Source organism: Thunnus albacares, chromosome 6, assembly GCF_914725855.1.
Source record: "Thunnus albacares chromosome 6, fThuAlb1.1, whole genome shotgun sequence".
Taxonomy (NCBI): domain Eukaryota; kingdom Metazoa; phylum Chordata; class Actinopteri; order Scombriformes; family Scombridae; genus Thunnus; species Thunnus albacares.
In genome coordinates this window covers 16,690,118-16,711,793 of record NC_058111.1, presented here as the reverse complement: position 1 = coordinate 16,711,793, position 21,676 = coordinate 16,690,118, and the positions used below count along the sequence as shown (strand labels likewise).

At 41.9% G+C, this 21,676-nt stretch overlaps 1 protein-coding gene across 3 annotated transcripts in view; it reads left to right on the top strand.

The window, feature by feature from the left end:
- The window catches only part of LOC122984372 (Down syndrome cell adhesion molecule-like protein 1 homolog), a 98,971-nt gene that overhangs the window by 45,285 nt on the left and 32,010 nt on the right, over nt 1-21,676 (top strand). For 2 of the 3 annotated variants that reach the window (XM_044354768.1, XM_044354767.1), the window contains exons 4-9: nt 13,095-13,241; nt 13,421-13,699; nt 14,800-15,075; nt 15,824-16,123; nt 18,887-19,029; nt 19,866-19,995. In XM_044354768.1, coding sequence (XP_044210703.1) covers nt 13,095-13,241; nt 13,421-13,699; nt 14,800-15,075; nt 15,824-16,123; nt 18,887-19,029; nt 19,866-19,995 — 1,275 coding nt within the window. Of the gene's footprint in view, nt 1-13,094; nt 13,242-13,420; nt 13,700-14,799; nt 15,076-15,823; nt 16,124-18,886; nt 19,030-19,865; nt 19,996-21,676 lie in introns of those variants that run through there. The other variant, XM_044354769.1, reaches the window with a different exon arrangement.

Below are 21,676 nucleotides of genomic sequence, written 5' to 3'. Positions count from 1 at the left end.
TGTGATGTAAGGACTTGAGGATGAAAAGAGGGTGAGAGAGAGGTGCAGTACATACATGGGGGAATAAGGTATACTAAAGTAGACTACACATCTCCTATATAATGCAATTATAGCATTAGTTATGTGTTGATGGTGTTGACATGCAGTAATACAATTTCCTCTTCCTCTTCCACTTTTGTCACATGTGGGCAAAGTTGAGTAATCTTGTTTTTGTATTTTAAAGATATTTTGGTGTTTACCCCATCGATTTAATTAATCCATTGGGTTGCAATCCTGTATTTTGATTGCATTTAAAGGGCTAAACCCCTATGATTTGAAGCTGAGAATGGGTCCTTGACAGAGGTGGTGGTGGGTGCTGTCAGGGGCAAAGAGGTATTCACTACAATGAAAGTAAAGAGATGTAACATAATGAGGTTTAAATGCCCTTCATCTAGAATGATCTAGGGTGGTTGACAGAATAGCCAGCAAACATAGTGAGTTCATCTGATAATGTCTGAGATGTGGAGACATGGTGGGAAGAGGAAATTAGAATTACAATAGTCTTCTTGCTTTAACTTACACATACTACCACATTTTACTGTGTACTTCTACCAGATTTGACTTTAATTTTTACTTTTTTCCCTAGTAGGTCCTTCTGTATGTTTTGTTGTAATTTGGTGGACTGTGACTGCATTTCTGTTGTTGTGGTACTGCGTCTTTAGTGCCTGAATTGGTTTGGGGGATTGTAATGATGTGAGTGGGGGGTCTTTATTTTCAAATGTTACCAGAATTTGATCACATTTTTCTATATTCTGACATGTAACGGCTTAATTCTACCCTACATCGATATGACTCTGAACACATACAAAGTTAAAAACTCTGTAAGGTGTCTACTAGATGTTTGTCAAACGTTCTTGATTTACTGTATAATTGGACCAAGCAGTTCATTTCTATAAATAGCAATAATTGTAACATTCTGTGCCAAATTATCTTCAGGCCTATTACTTTAATAAATCCTGTATGTTCTTTCAACCTGTTCATTTACTGCATGGGTAAAATATCATGTTGTCCTGATTTTTTACCTTAATAGATCTAAACTATTTAGCAGAGTACAACCACAACTTCATCCAAGGTCACCTCTGTCTCTGCGCTCTGAGACCAGAGTGCTTGTATGCACCTTAATTTATTCAAGGTTGCTCATGTTGTCTTTTCTAACACAAAATTTGACAGGTCTTATAATTTGATTTTCATTTTTATTGAAATTTTGGCTTGCTTACTGGCAAGTAGCAGTGTACAGTATCACATGCTACCACAGCTTATAGTACAAGTCATTTGATTTATATGATGTTTGAACCAATCAAAATATAATAAAATTGTTTAGTTTGCATATAGTTGTGACTTATGTCCAACATGACAAAGATGAGAGATCTACAGTACATTGATTGTGACAAATATATTACTCTCAATAAGACCCCAACCTACAGGCCTGAGCAAGTGTAGGTTGTACTGTCGTTTTCACAAAGCGGGAATTTGATTCTTATGATGACATTGGGTGCTTCTGAATATGTACTCTCTTTCTCCCCCCCATCTCTCTCCTACTTATTGGACACTTGTATATTGAGGAGGGTTAATAGCAGCGCTACAGCAGATGTCACTAGGCTCTGTGGTGCAATGCTCATCCATTAAACACACCTCCATCCTTCATTTCCATCATACATAATCGTCTCTTCTAACAGTGACAGTGTCCTCTGTATCCAGCCTTCTCTCATCCCTTAATATCTTTGATTTATTTATTTTCCCACTTCCTTTCACCCTCACACTTACTATCTTTATTATGGCTATTGCTACAATATAGTTTAAAGGCCAGTGCTAAATTGTGTGTGTCCAGCGGGCTGCAGCTATCTGTAATGGTAAATGGGATGTTGGACAGTTAATAAATTTAACAGTATCAAAGCCCAGTAAAGTGAAAGAAACATGGTGTTTATTGAACTGTTTGCCCATGGTGGCTTTGGATTGTTGTATTGTTGTCCTGTTAAGCATGCTTATCTCCAAGAATCACACATCTTTATGCCATGGGACGCTGGATCAGCTGACAAGACCACAAAGCACGCCTGGCTGGCCACTCTGTGTGTGTATGTGGGCATGTGTACGCCTGCACATACATGAATTTGCAATGGGGAGTTTGTGCTTGACTGCATGTGTAACTCTACATATGCTGAGTCTGGTATGTTTGTGTGACAAGGAGACAAAAGAATTCCCAGGCAAGGGATTGTGAGAGAGGGAGAGGGAAAATCTGTACACATGAAAGCGTGTAATGGCATCTTAGCTGGACTCCCTGTACTCTCTTCTACCAGTATCCTCATCATCATTATCCTCTTTGGGATCTTTCTTTCCTTTTTTTCTCAATCTGTCTTTCCTCTTTATCTCCCACTTAGTTCCTCTTTACTTTCCTCCCTTTTACCCTCTTTCCCTCTCCTCTCTGTTTGTCTCTTTATATGTCCCCTCCCCCTTGCTGTGGCAGTGACATTGGGCTAAAGTGGGACAGAGTGTAGGGGGGCAGTGAGGCAGAAGAGACAGAGAGACAGTCAGGCAGGAAGGGAGGGAGAGCTGCTGTGTCCCCCCTCCCGCCTCCCCCCCCTCCAAGCACGTACCTCGGGCACTCCTGGCCCTCAGGCCTCCCCATGACGTCTGGGGGACCCGCTTTTAGCATGTCACCATTACTCCACTCCAATCTGCAACATCTGTCTCTGCAGCTCTTTTGCTTCCCATCATCCCTCATTTCTTCTCCTACTTTGACTCCTCCTCCTTCTCCTCCTCTTCATCCTCTTTTGGGTCTCTGTCGCCAAGATGCCCAGCAACAGTGGTGAGGGTGCATCATCACGGTGGCGCAGGCGAACAAGGGGAGCCAGGGAAGGAAGGCGTAGGAGAATGGCAGGCCTTCTCCCTCCCTGCCTCCCTCTTTCCCCTCCCTCCTCACATCCGCCTGCCATGCAAGGTGCACTCATCCGCGTACAGGCCTTGCTCCCCGGTGACCCCCTGCTCCCTGGGATTCAGTATGTGTCACCGTGGTGCTGCTTACATGCTGTGGCACTGTAGTACTCCGACCGAGGACAACATGGCTTTACAAAGGGCAAGGCTTTATTGATTTGTGTGAGAGTTTATCTCATGTGTGCCGGCACTCGCCTTGTCTCTCTCCTTCTCATACACACAGATACTTGTATGCAGAACCAGCAGCATGCTTAAAATTACACAAGTAGACCATGGAATCAAGTTCAAAAGCTAAAGAGGAAGTCAAAGTGCTGCCTTCAGAAGATCCATGATCAGTCTTTTCCCTGTTTACTGTGTCTTCCTCTTCATAATGGATGACAATCACACAAAACAGACCTGTGTGTGAAATTGGACTATTCACACCGTTGTTTTTGTGTTTTATAAAGCAGAAATAAGGTCATGCTTTAGTAGAGTTGGCTCTGTGTGTTTGTGTGCATTTTGGTGTGTGTGTGTGTGTGTGTGTGTGTGTGTTTGTAATGCATTAGATATGTCCCGTTAGCCTTCTCATGACTGGCGAGCATGTCTTAATCTATTATCTATGAGACTAAATAATTAAAGACAAAAGCGACACAATGCACCACATGTTGACAAGTCTGGAGTGTATGTTTGTGTGTGTGTCATTGTCAGTGAGCAAATGGAAACACAGATAGATGTAGTTGGAGGTATTTTTTGGTTGTGTGTGTGTGCGCTGTGACGTACAGCGCAGGCTTTTAACAGGGTAGAAAAACATGTAAACAACTATCAAAGGATGGAAAAGAAGGAGGATTGTTTTTGTGTAACTCCTGCTGCCCTTCTTTTCTTTTCACACTGTCCAACAAAATCTCAACCATTTCTCTACATCTCTCCATCCAGACATCCAACCCTGCCTCCATCTTGCTACTTGAATATTTATGGATATTCCAATTAAGGTTGCTTAAGTGTGGTGGAGGCCTTTAACCATTATAGAGGGAAAGACTGAGATGAAGAAAAGTGGGGGTGGGCTGATGATAAAAGCAGACAGATTATCAGATTTCTCATTCTTGCTATTTCTTTTGGTTTGGATGAGTGCATTTTTCCATTTCCTTTATTTGTTTTTCTTCTTACTCTCTCTTTCTCTCTAGTCTCGAGCATGAGTCGTTCAGAGAGGGTGAGGGGTGTGTGGGTGTACGGGGTGTCACCTTCTAGCAACAGATATAGAAAGAGGAATAAAGAGACAGCAGTAGGAAGAGAGATAGAGTTAGAAAACAGAGAAACCAAGGAAATAGATAGATATGAGAGAGGAAAAGACAAAGAAAACAGGAGACATGGTGGTGGTGGTGGTTGGTGGTTGATGGGTGGAGGGGGAAGGGGGGGGGTGGCAGCTGGCATTTGACGGTGAAGCATGCCTTTTTAATTAGTGCATTAGTCCTCTTCATACCTATCCTCAGATCACTGCATCACACTGAACCTGAAAAACAGACGGAACAAGGGAGGAGAGGAGGATGAGAAGGTCAAGGGTTGGGGCTGAAAAACCAGAACACTTGTAGAGAGATAAGAATAGATCGAGTGTGTATCTGTGTGTTTCCTCTTCAATTATTCTGCCTCTGGTAACCGCGTGTGTCTTGCACTCATAGAGAGAGCGAAAGAGACAGAGCCTGTGAAATTCACACAACTCTTCTTTATTAACCTTCTTCTGTTATTTTGACATAACCTCTTCCCAGTCCTTACGCAAGCTTTTGTCTCTGATTGAGTCAAAGAAAGTGGCAGTAATACGCAGCCCTTGTGGCTCTTTCTATGTCTGGCTTGTTCTCAGTAGCACTTAACTATTATAGACTACTTTGAATGTGAATAGAGAGGAGATAGGAGCAAGCGTCATTCATTTCATACTAGAGAGAGAGTGAGAGAGAGGGGCTCAGATAGGGAGAGAGCCTATTGTCACTAGGTGTAGATTTCCCTTTGTCAAACACATGCCAATTCTTCAGGCCTAACAGAGGAGAGGAGAATAGGAAAATGATAGTAGCAGAGAAAAGGATGAAGGGAGAGAGGGCGGATTGGAAGGAGGGAGAGGAGGAGGGGAGGAGGGGAATGGTATTGATTTGACACTCGGGGAATCACACCACAGTTCTGTTCATTTTCATTCATCTGCCCTTGTAATGGGGGTGTTAATATGGCAGGTGGGGGAGAGGGCAGGAGGGGGATTTAGGAGGATGAGAACATTTTATTAGAATCCAATCTTTATTATCTTTCACCCCTACCCACCTTTTAGCCCTTACACACACATGCAGGCAAGCATGCACTGGTGCACATGCATGTGTGAACTCTATGAAGTCTATGCTTTAAATACACACAAACACACATGTACACACTCACACTACGAGATATGAGTGAAGGTTGGGTGAGGGTGTTAATTACATGTTGGGCCTGAATGGACTCACAGTTGTACAAGTCATGTTTTATAAAGTGCATGCATGTGTGTGTGTGTGTGTGTGTGCGTGTGTGTGTGTGTGTGTGTGTGTGTTCAATATGACGCAGGGAGGGTGCTTAAAAATGAGCAGCTCAAATGAAATAGCTTTTAGTAGGCCTTCCCAGTGCCTCCTTGAAATCAGCCATAATGGGCCCTTGGTAATTATCAAATAAATTAGCCAGGAGAAGGAGTGGAGTAGGAGGAGGGAGAGATCCGGACTGACTCCTTTCATTCTTTTTCACTCTGAAAAACAGAGTGAAACTTTGCCCGTTCACTATTTTGAAAGAGCAAATGCTTCATATAGTTTTTGGCACGATCACCTGGAGCTGTTTGACAAACCAGTGTGAATTTTATCATAGTGTTGCATGTTTTATGACATATCTTTCTGTGCAGTAATGTTCACGGGCACGTAGATATCTTTGGATTTCTATGATTTCACTCATATAGGTAGAAGAAGGACAATGCCAAAGCACAGTGGGCACAGTTTATGTATACTGAAAGCTCACATTCATGCATCTTGCAACATCAAAACATGATGGCAAATAAAGATAGGTGTTGATTTACTCTTTTGGTGGCAACTACACTACTGGATGGCTATTTGGATCCAAAGAAATACATCACAGTGTTTCCATATATGTGTTTTATGCTCTGTTGCCGTAGCATTGTGCACTTAACTGAGCCGATCCTTTCATATTTCCTTTAGACATATGGCTTCCTTGCTCTATAATTTCAGGTTAGCAGCTGCTTTCCTTTAAACTTTGTTGTTGGTCATTTGTCTAATGTGTTTGTTGAACCCTTTGATTCACTATGATTGACGCCATTTTGTTACATTCTGTATTTGTAACACCACAGATACATCCCACCTTGTTTACCAGTATTGGATGCTCTGTTACTGTATGTCTCTGGTAGGGAGTTGACTGACTGCTGATAGGCTGGGCTGTAGCACTGGGCCATATGCCACATTACTATTTTATTACTCTGCCACAGTATCCACTGTAGCTAACATTACCCTAAGAAACACACACACAGTTTACTTGTGCCAAATGTTGCACCACTGAGACCCTGAATGCTGAGGCCTTTGCTGTTTTTGGCTGCAGCTGCAGAGCTGTCCGTGGTGTTACCTCAGCCAGTATTCCTTAATATTTTGTAATGTAGCTCTCCATGGTGCTGAATGGCTGTAGTCCTTGAGCATTTCTCTATGACTTCCACCATTTCTCATGTACTTATTTGTGCATAGATTTAGGGATTTTTTGCATGTAGAGTTTCATGTTTTCTAGCTTGTGACAAAATCTTGTCAGCATTTCCAACCAACCACAGGCAGCTGGGCGTGTTTACAGTGTGGAATCAATTTCACTGAGGTCTCATCCTCTCTTGCACTCTCAGCACATTGATACTGAATTGTCTATTACAATAGTGTTTTGGCTTAGTAAATATAAAACAGTTGCATTTCTGTCGCAGCAGCTCATAGTTTTGGGTTCAAACAGGCATATACACACAGTCCCTCATTCATTGCATCTATCTATCTATCTATCTATCATATCATCTATTCTGAAACACACACTTTAACACCTTCAATGCATCACACATACTAAGATGTAGACTCACATATAGATCCACGACAGAATGTGAGACAGAGTTAGTAAAATGAATATTATGATGAATGGTGAGGGGATAGATGTAGACAAAGTGAGAGGAAAGAAAAAGTGGAAAGGAAAAGAAAGGCAAAAATGAAAAATTGAATCAGAAAGAGAATAAATACGGAATGTGTAGGTGTACTTCACTGTCTGCTCATTGTTGTGCCATCCTGTAGTGAGGAAGTTCTGCACAAAAACACACAAACACACACGCACACTCACAAATTTGTTGAGTGCATTCTACAGGCGTGGATTGTGAGACAGTGGGAGTAAGAATGTGTAGATTGTGAGAAATCTGGAAAAAGCCTGTGATTGTATGCATTTGCGAGGAGTCCATTTGTACAGCTACTGGCCTTTATTGTACAGAGCTGGCGGCCCATTTAGCTTTACAATCCGATTGTAAGATCAAACCTTGACTGAAAAGTTGCGATAGTCTTCAGCATCTATTGTTAAAAAGCAGAGTCAAAAATAAAGTGATATGATGCACAGAGAGATGTGTTGAGCTCCTCTGTGACCTATAACTTAGGCCTGTGAATCAGTTACACATCCATTCAGCAGTTTCTCTCCTCTCTTCTGATCTCCGTCGCCACAATTTAAATGGCTGATTCCATTTTTACCTCTAATGAAGGGTACTCTGTCGCACACACACACACAGTAGCTTGCACACATACACGCAAAACACACATGAAACGCACACTTGCACATGTCGTTGTGTGCCACCGCAGCGCCCCCTACCCAGCTGTTGTCACGTGAGTGCACGGGCCCTAGCAACAGCGAGTGAGAGAGCGAACAAAAAAGAGAGATCCTGGCGAGAGCAAGGGAGAGGGGAATGGGTAAAGAGAGGGAGAGAGAGAGAAAGAGATGGGAGGGGGAGCCGTAGAGCATTAATAAATGATGAGTCCAACAGTGTGAATTGCTGTTAGTTAGCATTGCTGCAGCGCCGCCTTCATTTGCATGGCAGCACCAAGAACAAACCCCCTTACTTACGCCATTTCCTCTCTGGCTCTTTTTCTCTCTGAATCACTTTCTTTCTTGCTTTCACTCACTGTTTTATCTATTTCTATCTCTTTCTTTTCTCTGTGGTCTAGTCATCATCTCAAAATATGTATATCTTTTCTTAGTTACTTTCTTTTCCTTTCTTTCCTGTCTGATCTTGTCCTCTTCTCCTCCCAGCCTCCCTGGTGGCTACAGCATACCTACATTAACATGATCATCTTTATTCTTTATTATCGCTCACGTTGCTATCCCTTCCCCCCCATTTGACGATAATTTGTTGAAAATGGCAGCCATATACTACGCTAGGATATATTTAGCTGCACCTTTCCTGCATCCCTTCATCTTCTGCCTCCATCTTTCCTCCCCCTTCCTCACCGTCTATCCCCCATCTATCTCAAAGGAGAGGAGTGTCCTCTCTCTGGAGGAACTTTGGGGAAGACAAGTGATGCTCCAGGGCTCGCTAATCCTCTTTTCAATGTGTGTCTCTCTCCCTCCTTGTCTCTCTGTCTCGTTATTTGCATGTATGTGTGTGTGTATGTGTAAGTGTATCTGTGGAATTTCTGGCATACGTACACACACACACACACACACACACACACACACACACACACACACACACACACACACACACTTCATTCTGCACTTGGCTTGACTTCCTGCCTCAGGATGATCAGCTGAACTGATTCCATTACTTACAGACCCCCCTGAAAGAGAGGGAAGAGGAGCACAGACTAGAAGGAAGGCAGACATAGAAGGAGGTGGAGGGCAGAGGGGAGAGTTGAGGAAGAGAGAGCAGGAATGGAGAAAAGATGTGTCATGCAGATAGAAAAAAAGGGAGCAAAAGAAGGGGAGGAAGGGGTCGGGAAATAAGGAGGAAGTGAGGGGATTTTGCACCTCCCATGGGTGTGGGATAGACCTCAAAAAATCTCATCCTGCCTCCCACAGCAAAAAAAAAAAAAAAAAAGGAAAAAAAGCAGACACAGAGGCACATACATACACATACTCAACAACAACAACAAACTCCTGGAGGCGTAGGCAGACTAGACGAGAATTGATCTCCTCTCCCACAAGGAGAGGCTTGCAAGGGGAGAAAGAGAGAGGGATAGAGAGAGCTAGAGAAAGACGTAGAGGAATTGTGTGGTTCTCAGGCCTGCAGGCCCCCCATCCCTCTCACTCACTCTCACTCCCTCCTCTGTCACTCCCAACGGCATGTTTCTCTTTATCTCCCTATCTCTCCCTCCATCAATCTCCATCTGCCGTCCTCTTCCCTGTAGTGTCAGCCCCTTCCTCTCCTCCACTGCCTCTGTCTATCGCTGCCGGCACCTTCTCTGCTGTTTCAGGTGTGTCACATCTCCATAGACAGCAGGAGAGCAGGCAGTGACTAGAAATTAAATATCAAGTAGAAAGAGCCAGGGTGAAGAAGAGGAGAGAGGAAATGAGGGGTAGTAGAAAGCTGAGGACAGAATAGAGGGATTATATTGATGAGTATTTCAGGACATCTAATCTGGTTTAGCACTCTAGTGCTGAAATGGTTAATTGATTAGTCGACCAGAAAAATTAATTATAGTTTGACGTGCCATATATTGTTGTTTTATGCCATCATTTGACAGGTGACTGGTACTATATGTATTTGTCTTACAAAAATAAAGTTTTCATGAGTAAATATTTTGCCTAGATGGGTTTTCGTCACAGAGTAAATATATGTAAATGAATACATAAAAGAAAATATCATTTCATAGGAACCATGTTGATAGTGCAACCTATGCCTTAGTTCTGTGAAAAAATTAATTGATAGCGTCAAATGACAAAAAAAAATCTTCATCGACATCTTCATTGTCATTTAATTGACTCCTTGTAGTTACAGCTACATATGTTTTGATTTTGTTACTACACTTCCCATCATGCTTTGAAAGATGCAAAACAAGCCATGTAAGTACATTATTTACAAAAAAACATCTGCAGATTAATTGATGGAGAACAGTTGCAGCCCTCTGAAACAAGAGGGAGAAAAATACAAAATGTGAGAGTAAAAGAGAAAAATAGTGAGGAATGAATGAATGAGGAATGAATGAGAGTAAGTTTCCTCTACAACCAGCAGTGACAAGCTCCTTCTCATGAATGTCCCCTGCACTACTTTCTTTCTCTCCATTCTTAACCATGTCTGAATTTCTTACTCTACACCCCACCCTCTTCCCGCTCCACCCCCCTCTGGTCTGTCTTTCTCTCTCCAGGCATGTTGTGACAGGGTGTAGCAGTGTGTTATACAGGGTTCTACTCACCAAGTGCATATTATCCTGTAAGGCTTAATACCCAGGTTGGAACAAAAGGGCAGGCTTTGGAAATTACAGCTTACGTCGCTTAGCACTCAGCACAACAGTCTGACTCACATGAAAACATGTGTGTGTGAACTTTCACATATGCATGCAGATGCACAAGCTGACACTCAAATGTGTGTGGAAAAATATTTGGAAATCTCGAAACCCAGAGATACACACACACACACACCAAAATGCAGACATACTATGTGAACATATCAGTCAGACACTGATCTGACAACTGACACAAAATGCTATAGATGCTGTAGACTCTAAAGCTCTAAAAGCTGGTCAGCAGCACTATATGTCCTGAAATAATTTTTCGATTGACTGATTAATTGATCAACAGAAAATGAATCAACTATTTAGATTATTGTTTAAGCATTTAAGGCAATTATATCAAAATATCTACAAGTTCCAGCTACTCAAAAGTGAAAATGTAATGCTGCTTCTTCCTCTTTTATATCATTGTATCATTGTTTTTTTGGTTTTGTTTTGTTTTTTACAATTTTGACTTTTTATAGACTAATTGATTAATCTGGAAAATGAATGAATGAACACATTAATCAATAATGAGTGAAATGAACGCCTAATGAAAAGCCTGGATGTGGAATAATGCACTTTTTATTTAGTCAGTGAAAACCTGTCGGCAAGAAGTAAAGCCTTCAGTCTCCTTCACATCTCAGTCTTGTTGGAGTGATAGAAGGTGTGTTTCTGTATGTAGGTGTGTGTGTGTATGTGTGTGTGTGTGGCAGGGAGCCAGGCCAGTCCTCTCTGTTTTAATAAATCTCCTTTGGATAGAGCTGTGCAGCCATAAAATGCATCGATTGTCGTTGCTCACATTGTAGCAGGAGACACACACACACACACACACACACACACACACACACACACACACACACACACACTAGCTTGGTTATTGATACTTACCTACAAATTCAGATCTACATATGTTCATTGATACTCACACACACAGGAAATCATGTGTTGACATTTTTACATGTCTAAATGCAGATGCATATTTCAAACTGTGAAAATACACTTTCTCAGTAAAAAAAAAGTAGGAACAAGACGTGACTAAGAACAAAATGAAAAGCATCCAAAACTGAAGTTGAAGTACTCTGGTTTTCACACTACAGCAGCCTCTTTTCATCAACAGTTAAACACATGTAACAGCTAGCACCCTAAGTGTTTCGGAATAAATTTGCTCTTCTGTTAGGTGATGACCTATTGATTGGAGCTGTGTGTGTATGTGAGTGAGGGTGTTTTTCTGTGCGGTACATATTTCCAGTACTGCAACTATTCAGTGCACCTGTGTTTTACTCAAGCCCTTTTCTTGTCAACATTGCAAAGAGACATTGAAACATCATGTACAACAAAAAACAGCCAGCATGTTCACATATACATGTACACACACACACACACATACACACTGCAATACTATTCGCATAACCAAACAATCTGCAATCTACTACAAACTCTGAAGTGCGCACTGTCTAAAATAACCCTTTGGGGAAAGAGAATACAAAAAGACTCAGAGAAGCGTAAAGAATCAAACACTGAAATACACTCTCCTTGTCTCTTTTCCCTCCATTGCTCTCTCTTTCTCTTCTTCTCTCTCACATACACACACATTCACATACTCCCTCTATTGACATGTAGATAAATCAGAGGCAGACCAAGTAGTCACTGATGTGAAATGAAAATGACGCTAATCTGTTGTTACCATAACACACACAGACACATCAATTATTAACACCTACAATAACTCCCCTCTCTCTTCTTTCTTTCTTTTTCTTCTTATCTGTCTCTCTCTATTGTGTATATCTTGCTGGATAGATTGGACAGGGTATGTTAAAAGCTCCCATGTGTTCACCTAAGTACTGTGGTTGGGCCTTTTGATGTACATTCTAGTCTTGCTTTTTTCTTTTTGAAATCAGTTTTTTCTCCATAAAATGTGCTTAAGTTTTGTCAAGAGGGTCTTATTATGGAGAGGTTGCCATCTATAATACTTAAGAAGCAGCACATATCTTACACAAACTTAACTTCACTTGCTTTTTTCAATTTCCTTTGGATGCTTTGCTTTTTTTCCAGTAATCGCAAACATATATTGAAGAAAAATAATGAATAGAGTGAATACAGAAGATCTCAAGGATCAAGATTGATTAGAAATGTGTCTCACAACATTTAGAACAGTGAATAAAACTTGAAAATACATTTAACGTCAACTATTATAGCTACTCTTTCAGAAGTTGCACATAAGACATTCTGTGTTCAGGTAATTTTTTTCTGTATTTTTTACACTGGAAAATATCAAAAGTTTTTACAGTTTTTAAACATAAAGAATCGATGTAATGCTGTTTAGCCAAAGAAAAGGTGAGAATGTAAACAAAGCCCCATGTGGACAGTACTTAATGTCATGAAAAAAATAAAATTAAATCAATGGTTTCAAAATAACAATCTTCCAAATATGATTATTAGCTAGAAAATGTGATTAGATAACCTTAGATTTTCAGTGCACAAAATTGACGCTCTCAAACAGACAAGAACCCAGCCCAGTGCAAATATATTTGTGTAGACGCAGTACCTTACATGCAAATGATAAGCTTTTGTTGAAAGGGTGCATTTGTTACCCAAATACATTGACTAACATTTCCTTTTCTCTTGTTCTACCTGCTCCCTCTCTGCTGTTCTCCACAGGTAACCGTTTCTTCCTGACCTCATTTGGCGCTCTGTATATCTCAGAAGTGCAGAAGGAAGATGCTCTGTCCACCTACCGCTGCATCACAAAGCACAAGTACAGTGGAGAGACTCGCCAGAGCAATGGAGCCAGGCTCTCTGTTATGGGTAGGCAACAAGTTACCACTTCAACCTTTAGTTGTATACAGAATTACTAAATAAAAATAAAATCATGATATAGTACATTTTCTGTAATGGACTTAAATAGTTTTAAGCTTTAGTTTTGTCTAAAATCAGCCAAAGAAACTGAATCAATAAATATTTTCTATGACCTGCTTCACCCGCAGACCCTACGGAGTCCACCCCGTCAGTGCTGGACAGTTTCCAGTCCGGTGAGGTGCAGGTGGGTCACAGTGTGGAGCTACCCTGCATCGCATCCGGATATCCCAACCCCACCATCCGATGGCTAAAGGATGGACGGCCAATACCGGCAGACTCCCGCTGGACACGGCGCATCACCGGCCTCACCATTTCTGACCTGAGGCTCGACGACAGTGGCAACTACATCTGTGAGGTCACCAACAGCTTTGGCTCCAAAGAGGTGACAGGTCACCTCAATGTCATAGGTGGGTAACCAGAGGAGAGAGTGGAGAGGTAGAAAAAAAACTCAGTACAGTAATACAATATCAAAAAAGTCCACCCCTCTTGGCACACTACTTTTTCTACCTCTCTTGACTTCCACGGTTCGACACTGACAGCAGTATAGATGGAGTGAAAGAATGAGATGGACAGAAGTAATGAATGTGATGTCAGGTCATGGACAGGAGGAATGGAGACATTATTCAAGCTCTGTTGGCTTTGCTCTGGCCCCCGTGTCGCATACACGCCCCCCCCCTAACCCACTCTCGTCTGGGCCAAGCATGAGCTTGATCTGTGAGGACGGCTTGTTCCCCCCCGCTATGCTCTCAAACCCCACTGAGGCGTCGCTACAGTGACATAGCAGAACAGCGGTGGCGCAGGCCTGTTGCTCTGTTTACCGAAGACGTAAGAGAGGGAGGAAAGAGTATTTCATAATGTCGTGTGCATGAATGAAAGAGATGGCACACTTGTAGAGAGAAAGAGGAGGGCAGTGGAGGAGAGGAGATGGAAATGGAGGGTGGAAGGAAAAAGGGTGAAGTTAGTGGACACTGGGCAGACTGGCCACAGGGCACATCACTGCACAACCCACAAACCTCCTATGACAGGGCATGGAAATGCACTTATAGTCCATGAAGAGAGTCTTACACACACACACACACACACACACACACACACACACACACACACTCACACACACACACACACACACACACACACATGCACACACACAATCAGCAGCCTCCAGCACTTAACACCAGCTGCTTTATTGCTCACTGACATTTTCTCCCCTTTCTGTCTTTCTGTCTCGGTTTTCCTCGCTGCTTAGAGCACACACACACTTACATACACAAGGGCAATGGCAGAAATCTTGACACACAAATTACAAATACACAATTCCACCACACCAAAACATGATTTGCATTGCCTGGCCAGCATAGTGTAGCTCAGCTCAAATTGCTTTCATTTAGCAATGCAAATAAGATACTACAGATACTGTACCTCCAATATTTACATAGCAAGCTGTAAATGAAAAGTTGTGAATAACTTTCAACAAAATGTTCTCTCTTCTTGTTTCTTCTATCTTTAGAGCCATTGCGAGTCACATTGTCCCCCAAGAACCTGAAGACGGGGATCAGCAGTACAGTCATCCTGTCTTGTGCCGTCCAGGGTTCCCCCCATTTTATTGTGTCTTGGTACCGTAACACAGAACCTGTCCTGCCTGACCAGCACTTCTCCATCCAGGGGGCTCACAATGAGACATTGTTCATTTCTGCTGCCCAAAAGAGACACTCTGGAGCTTATCAGTGCTTTGCCACACGCAAGGGACAGACTGCCCAGGACTTCTCCATCATACTGCTGGAAGGTGAGGACAGAACTTCGTGAATCATGAAGATCATGAATGCATGTAGGTAAAGAGAACGGTTCAGGTTGTTATACTGCTGTTAGAGTAAGAATGATTGGATTTATGTGCTTGTAGAAACAATAAAATTGTCCATGGTTTACGGCACATTTTCATCACATACCTGCAAAGGAGCCGTTAGACAGGGCCTCAATTTCATCTGTGCATTTGTCTGTTATCAGGATATCTGTTTGCAAAAAATGTTCACAAAATGTTTTGGAAAGGTTGTTAATGGAGAAATATCAAGTTAATTGACATAAAACTGACCTGAATTGTTCCATCTAGTTTCATCTCTTCAAGGATTTCCAATCTATTTTGATTTCCCACACATACATAGTATATGCACTCATGCACACATATGAAAACACATACGCACAACTTTGAAATGAGAAGAAACAGAAGCAAATCAGTTAATATCAACAACAAAGGTGTTAACATCAATTATCATATGTTTGATTTATGTACAAATGCATTCTTCCACACAGAAATATTGTGCTGGGCTTCATGCAGCTTCCCTCTTATTACTGATATGGAGTGTTACTTTTCCATCCTATGCCTTGAAGTAAAGGAAATTACTGATATAGTCTCTTGTCAAATAAGGTTCTCACTCACATAATACTGGTTTGAATCCAGTGTGAGGCATTACAGTCAGTCATTACTATTTGTTTTCAAATTCACACCTTGTTTCTTTCCTCTTGATATTCTCTCTCAGATGGTACACCCCGTATCGTTGCCTCCTTCAGTGAGAGGGTGGTGGTCCCAGGTGAACCATTTTCCCTGATGTGCGCCGCCAAAGGAGCACCTCCTCCGACCATCACCTGGACCCTGGATGATGAGCCGGTAGCCAGGGACCTGTCGCGTGTCCGAGCCAGCCAGTACACACTCTCCGATGGCAGCACAGTGAGCCATGTCAACGTCAGCAGCCCACAGATTCGCGATGGAGGAGTGTATCGGTGCGCCGCACGAAACTCGGCTGGTAGTGCCGAGTACCAAGCGCGCATAAACGTAAGAGGTGCCTGTCTACTTTTCAATATCAGTCATACAGAGGCTTCTCATAGCCTGACCCCTACCCCTACCCTGACCCATATCCTATCCTGTACCCTTCTATATCTCTACCTCTATCTCTGTATGTGTTTCTCATATGTATATTTTTAGTTTTTCTCTTATTTTATTTTTATTTGTTCTGTCCATCAATCTTTACACATACATTTTAATTATCTGCAGCAGTCAGTGTTTTGTCTTATTTGGTTGATCTTTCTTTCTTTCAATCTGTCTTTTCAAGCTTACTGTCCTGTTGTCTCAGTTACTGTAGTGTTGCTGTGTGAACACACACATACATGTGATCACACAAAGAAAACAAATACACCCGCTCATCCTCATACCTACAGTACCTTTATAAACACACGCAAACATACACAGATAGACATGTATGCAGGCAGGCAATATTTTAAGATAGAGTGATAGTGGCTTAACATATGGAGAGAAAGCATGGCTGAGGGAGAGGAAGTGAGATCAAGGGAATGTGAGACAAACGGAGGAGGAAACTTTAGAAGAAAAAGAAACAGATGGCCGTAGATGTAGGAAAGAGAGTACAGATGAAATGAGAGAAGAGGAATGGAGAGGAGAGGAGTGGAGGAGTGCCAGTGTCTGTCGGAGGAGTGATGGTGAAATCTGGTGACAGGACTGGTGATGTCACTGTTGTCTGAGACGACAAGGATGAGGAGTGACACCGATGGACAGGGCTGTATCGCTGTCTCCATGTCTCTCTCTTCCCTTCTCTCTCTCTCTCTTTTCTCTGTCCTTTGGTGAGATGTGTAGTTGTGACATGTGAGTCTGCTTTAAGGAGACATGCCAGAATGATCACTGGAGTGAGAATGAGGCCCATTGTAACACAACCTGACAAAAAATACACACGTGTACACACACACATTCACACATATATGCATAGCCACACATGAAAAAGCAGAAACACGCTAGTATGCTTATCCACTCACTGAAATGGGATACACTCAACTTATCCCATTCATTTAGGGGGCCAGCAGCCACACAGACATAGTTGAACACACATGCACGTGTATATACTCTATCTGTTTTTGTGTGTGTGTGTGTGTGTGTGTGTGTGTGTGTATGTGTGTGTCTGTGTCTGTGTGTCTGTGTCTGTGAAACGGTGCTACTGAATAATACATCTTTGACTCGTCAGAGCTGTGACTTCAAAGCTCAGCACACGCTGAGAGAGGGAGGAGAGAGAAAGAGAGGGAGAGAGAGAGAGAGAGAAGTGGGGGTAGGAGGGCTGGAAGGAAAGACAAAAACAAAGATACAAGATGAACAATGGTGAGAAGGTCAGAGAAGAAGTGACGGATGATTGAGTGATAGCTGCCAGTGTCCTCCATTAATGCTAAACACATTTTCTGTCCGTCTGACTGTCTGTCTGCCTGCGTGCCCACAGCCTCCAGTCTCTGTCCATTGTCTTTTGGCAATGGCACATGACCAACATATTGAAGAAGTCAAGCTTTATTTTTGCTATATTTCTGTATTTTTTTAGAATATTATTCACATTGATTTTGTCCCTGTCAGAGCACATATAACACAAAGAAGACAATACATTTTTTACACTATGCAGCCATGGAATTTACACTCTGTCCAAGCCCCAGAGTGAATTAAAAGTGCATACATGTAGCAGATATACAGTATAAACACAAACATTTAATGATTAGGTTGTTAAAGCTGATGACTTTTGAATCAGAGGACAGGATTATTACCAAAAACTAATGTTGCTGGCGGCAGGACACATTTACCCTAATGGAGGTGGAAGTGGTTGGTCAGCAGAAATAAAAATTCATATATAAAAATATGAGACTGTTGTTATTGGACTTACCCATGCAAATAAATGCACTGCCTTCCTGTAAACAGAAAGCCCCTAAATAAATAAAGTACAAAATAAAGTTTATTGTCAGTTTAGTTCGTCTTGTCTCTTTCGCCCACTCACTTTCCCTCTCTGTGTTTTTAGACTAGCCGTGCAGTCAGTTACATAAATTTTGTTTAAATGTCAGTAACACTAGACGAAATTGCTATTTCTTATCCAATCTGACCTGTAAACAGTAACACCATCACTGCTGCTCTGAAGTCTGGCATTCCTGTATTGTTGCATTTGTCTTTTTGTTTTTTAAACTGAAACTTTTAAAATTTTGAAGTAATTTAATAGGGCTTATTTTTGTTCCTTTCTTCTTCTCTTCATCTAAAAAAGCAGCTTAATAATCAGCTGAGTAACTGCATTTTTGTAGAGATAAAGACCATAAGACCAGTCAAAAGTTTGGACACACCTTCCCATTCACTTGAATGAGAAAGTGTTTCCAAACATGTGGCTGGTACTGTACATGTGTTAGGGATGGGGTAAACAGATCAGGAGTGGAATGGTGCATCTGTGTGGGGAAAAACAGTCCTGTAAAGACTTCTATTTTATATTATATACTCCAGAAATAAAGCTGCTTTTTAACATTGAGGCAGGACATTCTACCTTCTTTCTCTCCCTACACCTCTACATGCTTTTTTCCTCTTCTGTCCCTTCCCTTCTCCTCAACTCCCTTCCCTATCACCCCTTCCCTTTAAACCTAAAATTCCATGACCTGTTTCTGGCACCATGAACTAATGATCTTCTTTTCTTCCTACTCTTTCCCTCTTTTCTTCCTCTGGTCAACCCATCTCTTCTTTCTGTCCCTCATGCTCCCTCTGCCCATTTCTCTCTCCGTCCCTCTTTCTCTTCCTCTCTCTCCATCAGGTCCACCAAGGATTCGGCCGATGAAGAACATCACTGCAGTGGCAGGAAGAAACACTTTCATAAACTGCCGTGTGATTGGGTACCCTTATTATTCAATCAACTGGTACAAGGAGGGACTCCTGCTGCCTGACAACCATCGCCAGGTGGAGTTTGCTTAATTTCTGCTCGAAGATAATATAAATACCATATTTCACTTTCACAAGAGGACTCTCTTCTCTTTGTATTAATAGTATCTCAGGCAAACTTTTTCCAAAAACAGTTGTTGGAAAAGGGGGGATCATCTTGTAATTAGGGTTGTCTCATATTCAGATCAATACAGTATATCAGAACTTATTTTCCATGAAGTACAGTGCAACATAAATATACATGAATATATGTTGATACTTAGTATCTATTTTGAACATACTGTACATCTTGTGCATACATTGTTGTTTAAAGGCTGATGAGGAAATTCTTTGTCCATGTAAATAACATAAATTTTAGTGTTTTTCAAATGATTTTACAGCTTTATTTACAAATATTGTAAATTGTATCACAGGCTGTGCCTTTTATAGGGATGCAAAATTTGACATTTGACTTAGTAACGCTTAAAACATTTCAAAATGTGAGACATTAACATGAAACAAGCTGAAAAATCTGTGCTCCTGTGTCTTTGTAACTAAAGCTTTAGCAAGCATTTGACTGAAAAAAGAGTTTCACTGTCAGATAAATGGTGGTAATGACCAATGATGCTAAGGTCAATAGTCCCCTTGAGCCAGTGATATTGTGTTATCTCCTCTACGTTTTGCTTTGATTTGATTTATCAGTTTTGCTGAAAGGATTTTTACTGGATTGAACCTCCCAAACGGATATAAATGAACAAAAGCAAATCAGGGGGATTTCTATTTCCATGGGTGCCTGCCATGTTTTGATCTTAGCATCATCTCATTTAAATTCACATTTGGCATCTCTGAATGTAACACTGCTGATGTCTATCCAGGTGGTGTATGAGAATGGGACTCTGAAGCTCAGCGATGTTCAGAAAGGGATGGATGAGGGGGCCTATGTCTGCAGCGTACTCATCCAACCGCAGCTGTTCATCACACAAACAGTTTATGTCACTGTCAAAGGTCAGTTACAGGTCTTAGCATTTTGACAGTCAGTCAGTCTCACAGGTTGTTATTTTCCCACCATGAACTGTCACATAGATGTCTCTAAAAACATACATAGCACACATAATCTTGTGTTATATAGTGTAAATGTTTGTCTGGGGTTTTCCCAATGAGGTCGATATACTGTAAGTAATAATACAGAATTGTGATTTATATGAGTCTAGTTGTGTCTTACTGGCTCATAACTTTGAAAACGCAATGAAAAATATTATGAATGTAGAAGAGAGGGATTGTAAGAGGGATGGAGAGTAAAGCTGGTTTGGAGCAGGAGGGTGTGAGTGAAACAGAGGGAGAGGAAAGAAGAAAGCTGTATGCATTGCCTCTAATAACCCCTGATTAAGGGGCGGAGTGGCCTAGTGTGCTCTCTCAACCACTCAGCAATTACATAGAGCAGGAGTGCTATTGTATAAGATTTGCTTGTGCGCATGCCATGCACATGCATGTATGTGCTTGAATGACACAGTGCGTGTGTGTTGTATGCTGTATGTATTCTACATGTCACCTTGTATGTTATTTCGCTCTGCCCTCTGCAGCAATAGCATGACATGTTTGTTTTAGGAAGTTGTCGAGTGTGAGTGTGGGTTGTGTGTGTTTCGGCTTGACATTAGCAGATGTGTGAAATTTGTGGTGCTAGGTGGTCTTCGTAGTGTTCGCACAGTGCACACGCACATGCGTGCACATGCGTGTGTGTATGTGCATTCACTGCGTGTGGGTGTAGGTATGTGCTTGTATGAATGTGTGCTCGTCATGTCTCTGATTTAATTAGATGAATTTTAATGAGGCCCAGATTAAATCCCCCAGATGTCTCAGCTGTAACCCCCCCACCACCAACACCACCCTCTCCTCATCCCCAACTCCAAACCACCGCCATCACCTCTACCGGTCTCCATGGCAACACCGCTCTTCCCCCTGCGGATGGGGCTCTAATTAGAGCAGCTATTATGGGCTGGCTTTAGCAGGGCAGGGTGGGGTGGAGTGGAGGGGTTGGTAGGGGGCACTGGTGGCTGCAGAGTGGGCAGTGGGCTAGTAGGCCAGACTGCAATGGTTTGGAAGCTTTGGGGGTCCAGGCTTAGATGACAGACTCAAGCAATGAGATTTCTGATTGGTCAAACAGATAGATGGACCAGTAGTTTATTAATCAGCTTGTCAGTTGGAAATGACACATGAAACATGCCCTCTCACAAAATATAACTATTCTGTTTTGTCTCCCCTCTCTGTTTCTTTCTCACTCCACCTCTTCTCCCTCTGCATCACTCACTCTCCCACCCCATGTCCTTTCAATGCCCCCAAATCTTCAAATCTGTGTGTCTGCCCATATTCTCCCTGTGTCTTCACATCTGACTTTCTCTCTTTACTCTATCCTTCACTTATTCATATCTGCCTCATATCTCTGTCTTCACCTCTTACTCACCCTGCTCATTTAAACAACCCTCTAACTGTTTTCATTTATCTTTTTTCTTTATTTCCATTCCCTCTTTGCCTTATTCTGTCTTCTCTCTATCTACCCTTTATTTCACCCTGTTGCCTGTCCTTGCCATTTCTCTCCCCCGCTCTCCCGCTCTGCTTTTCATCATATATTTCCTCGACTTGATCTGCCTGTTCTTTTACTTATTTTCTTTTATCTCATATCACTATTTTC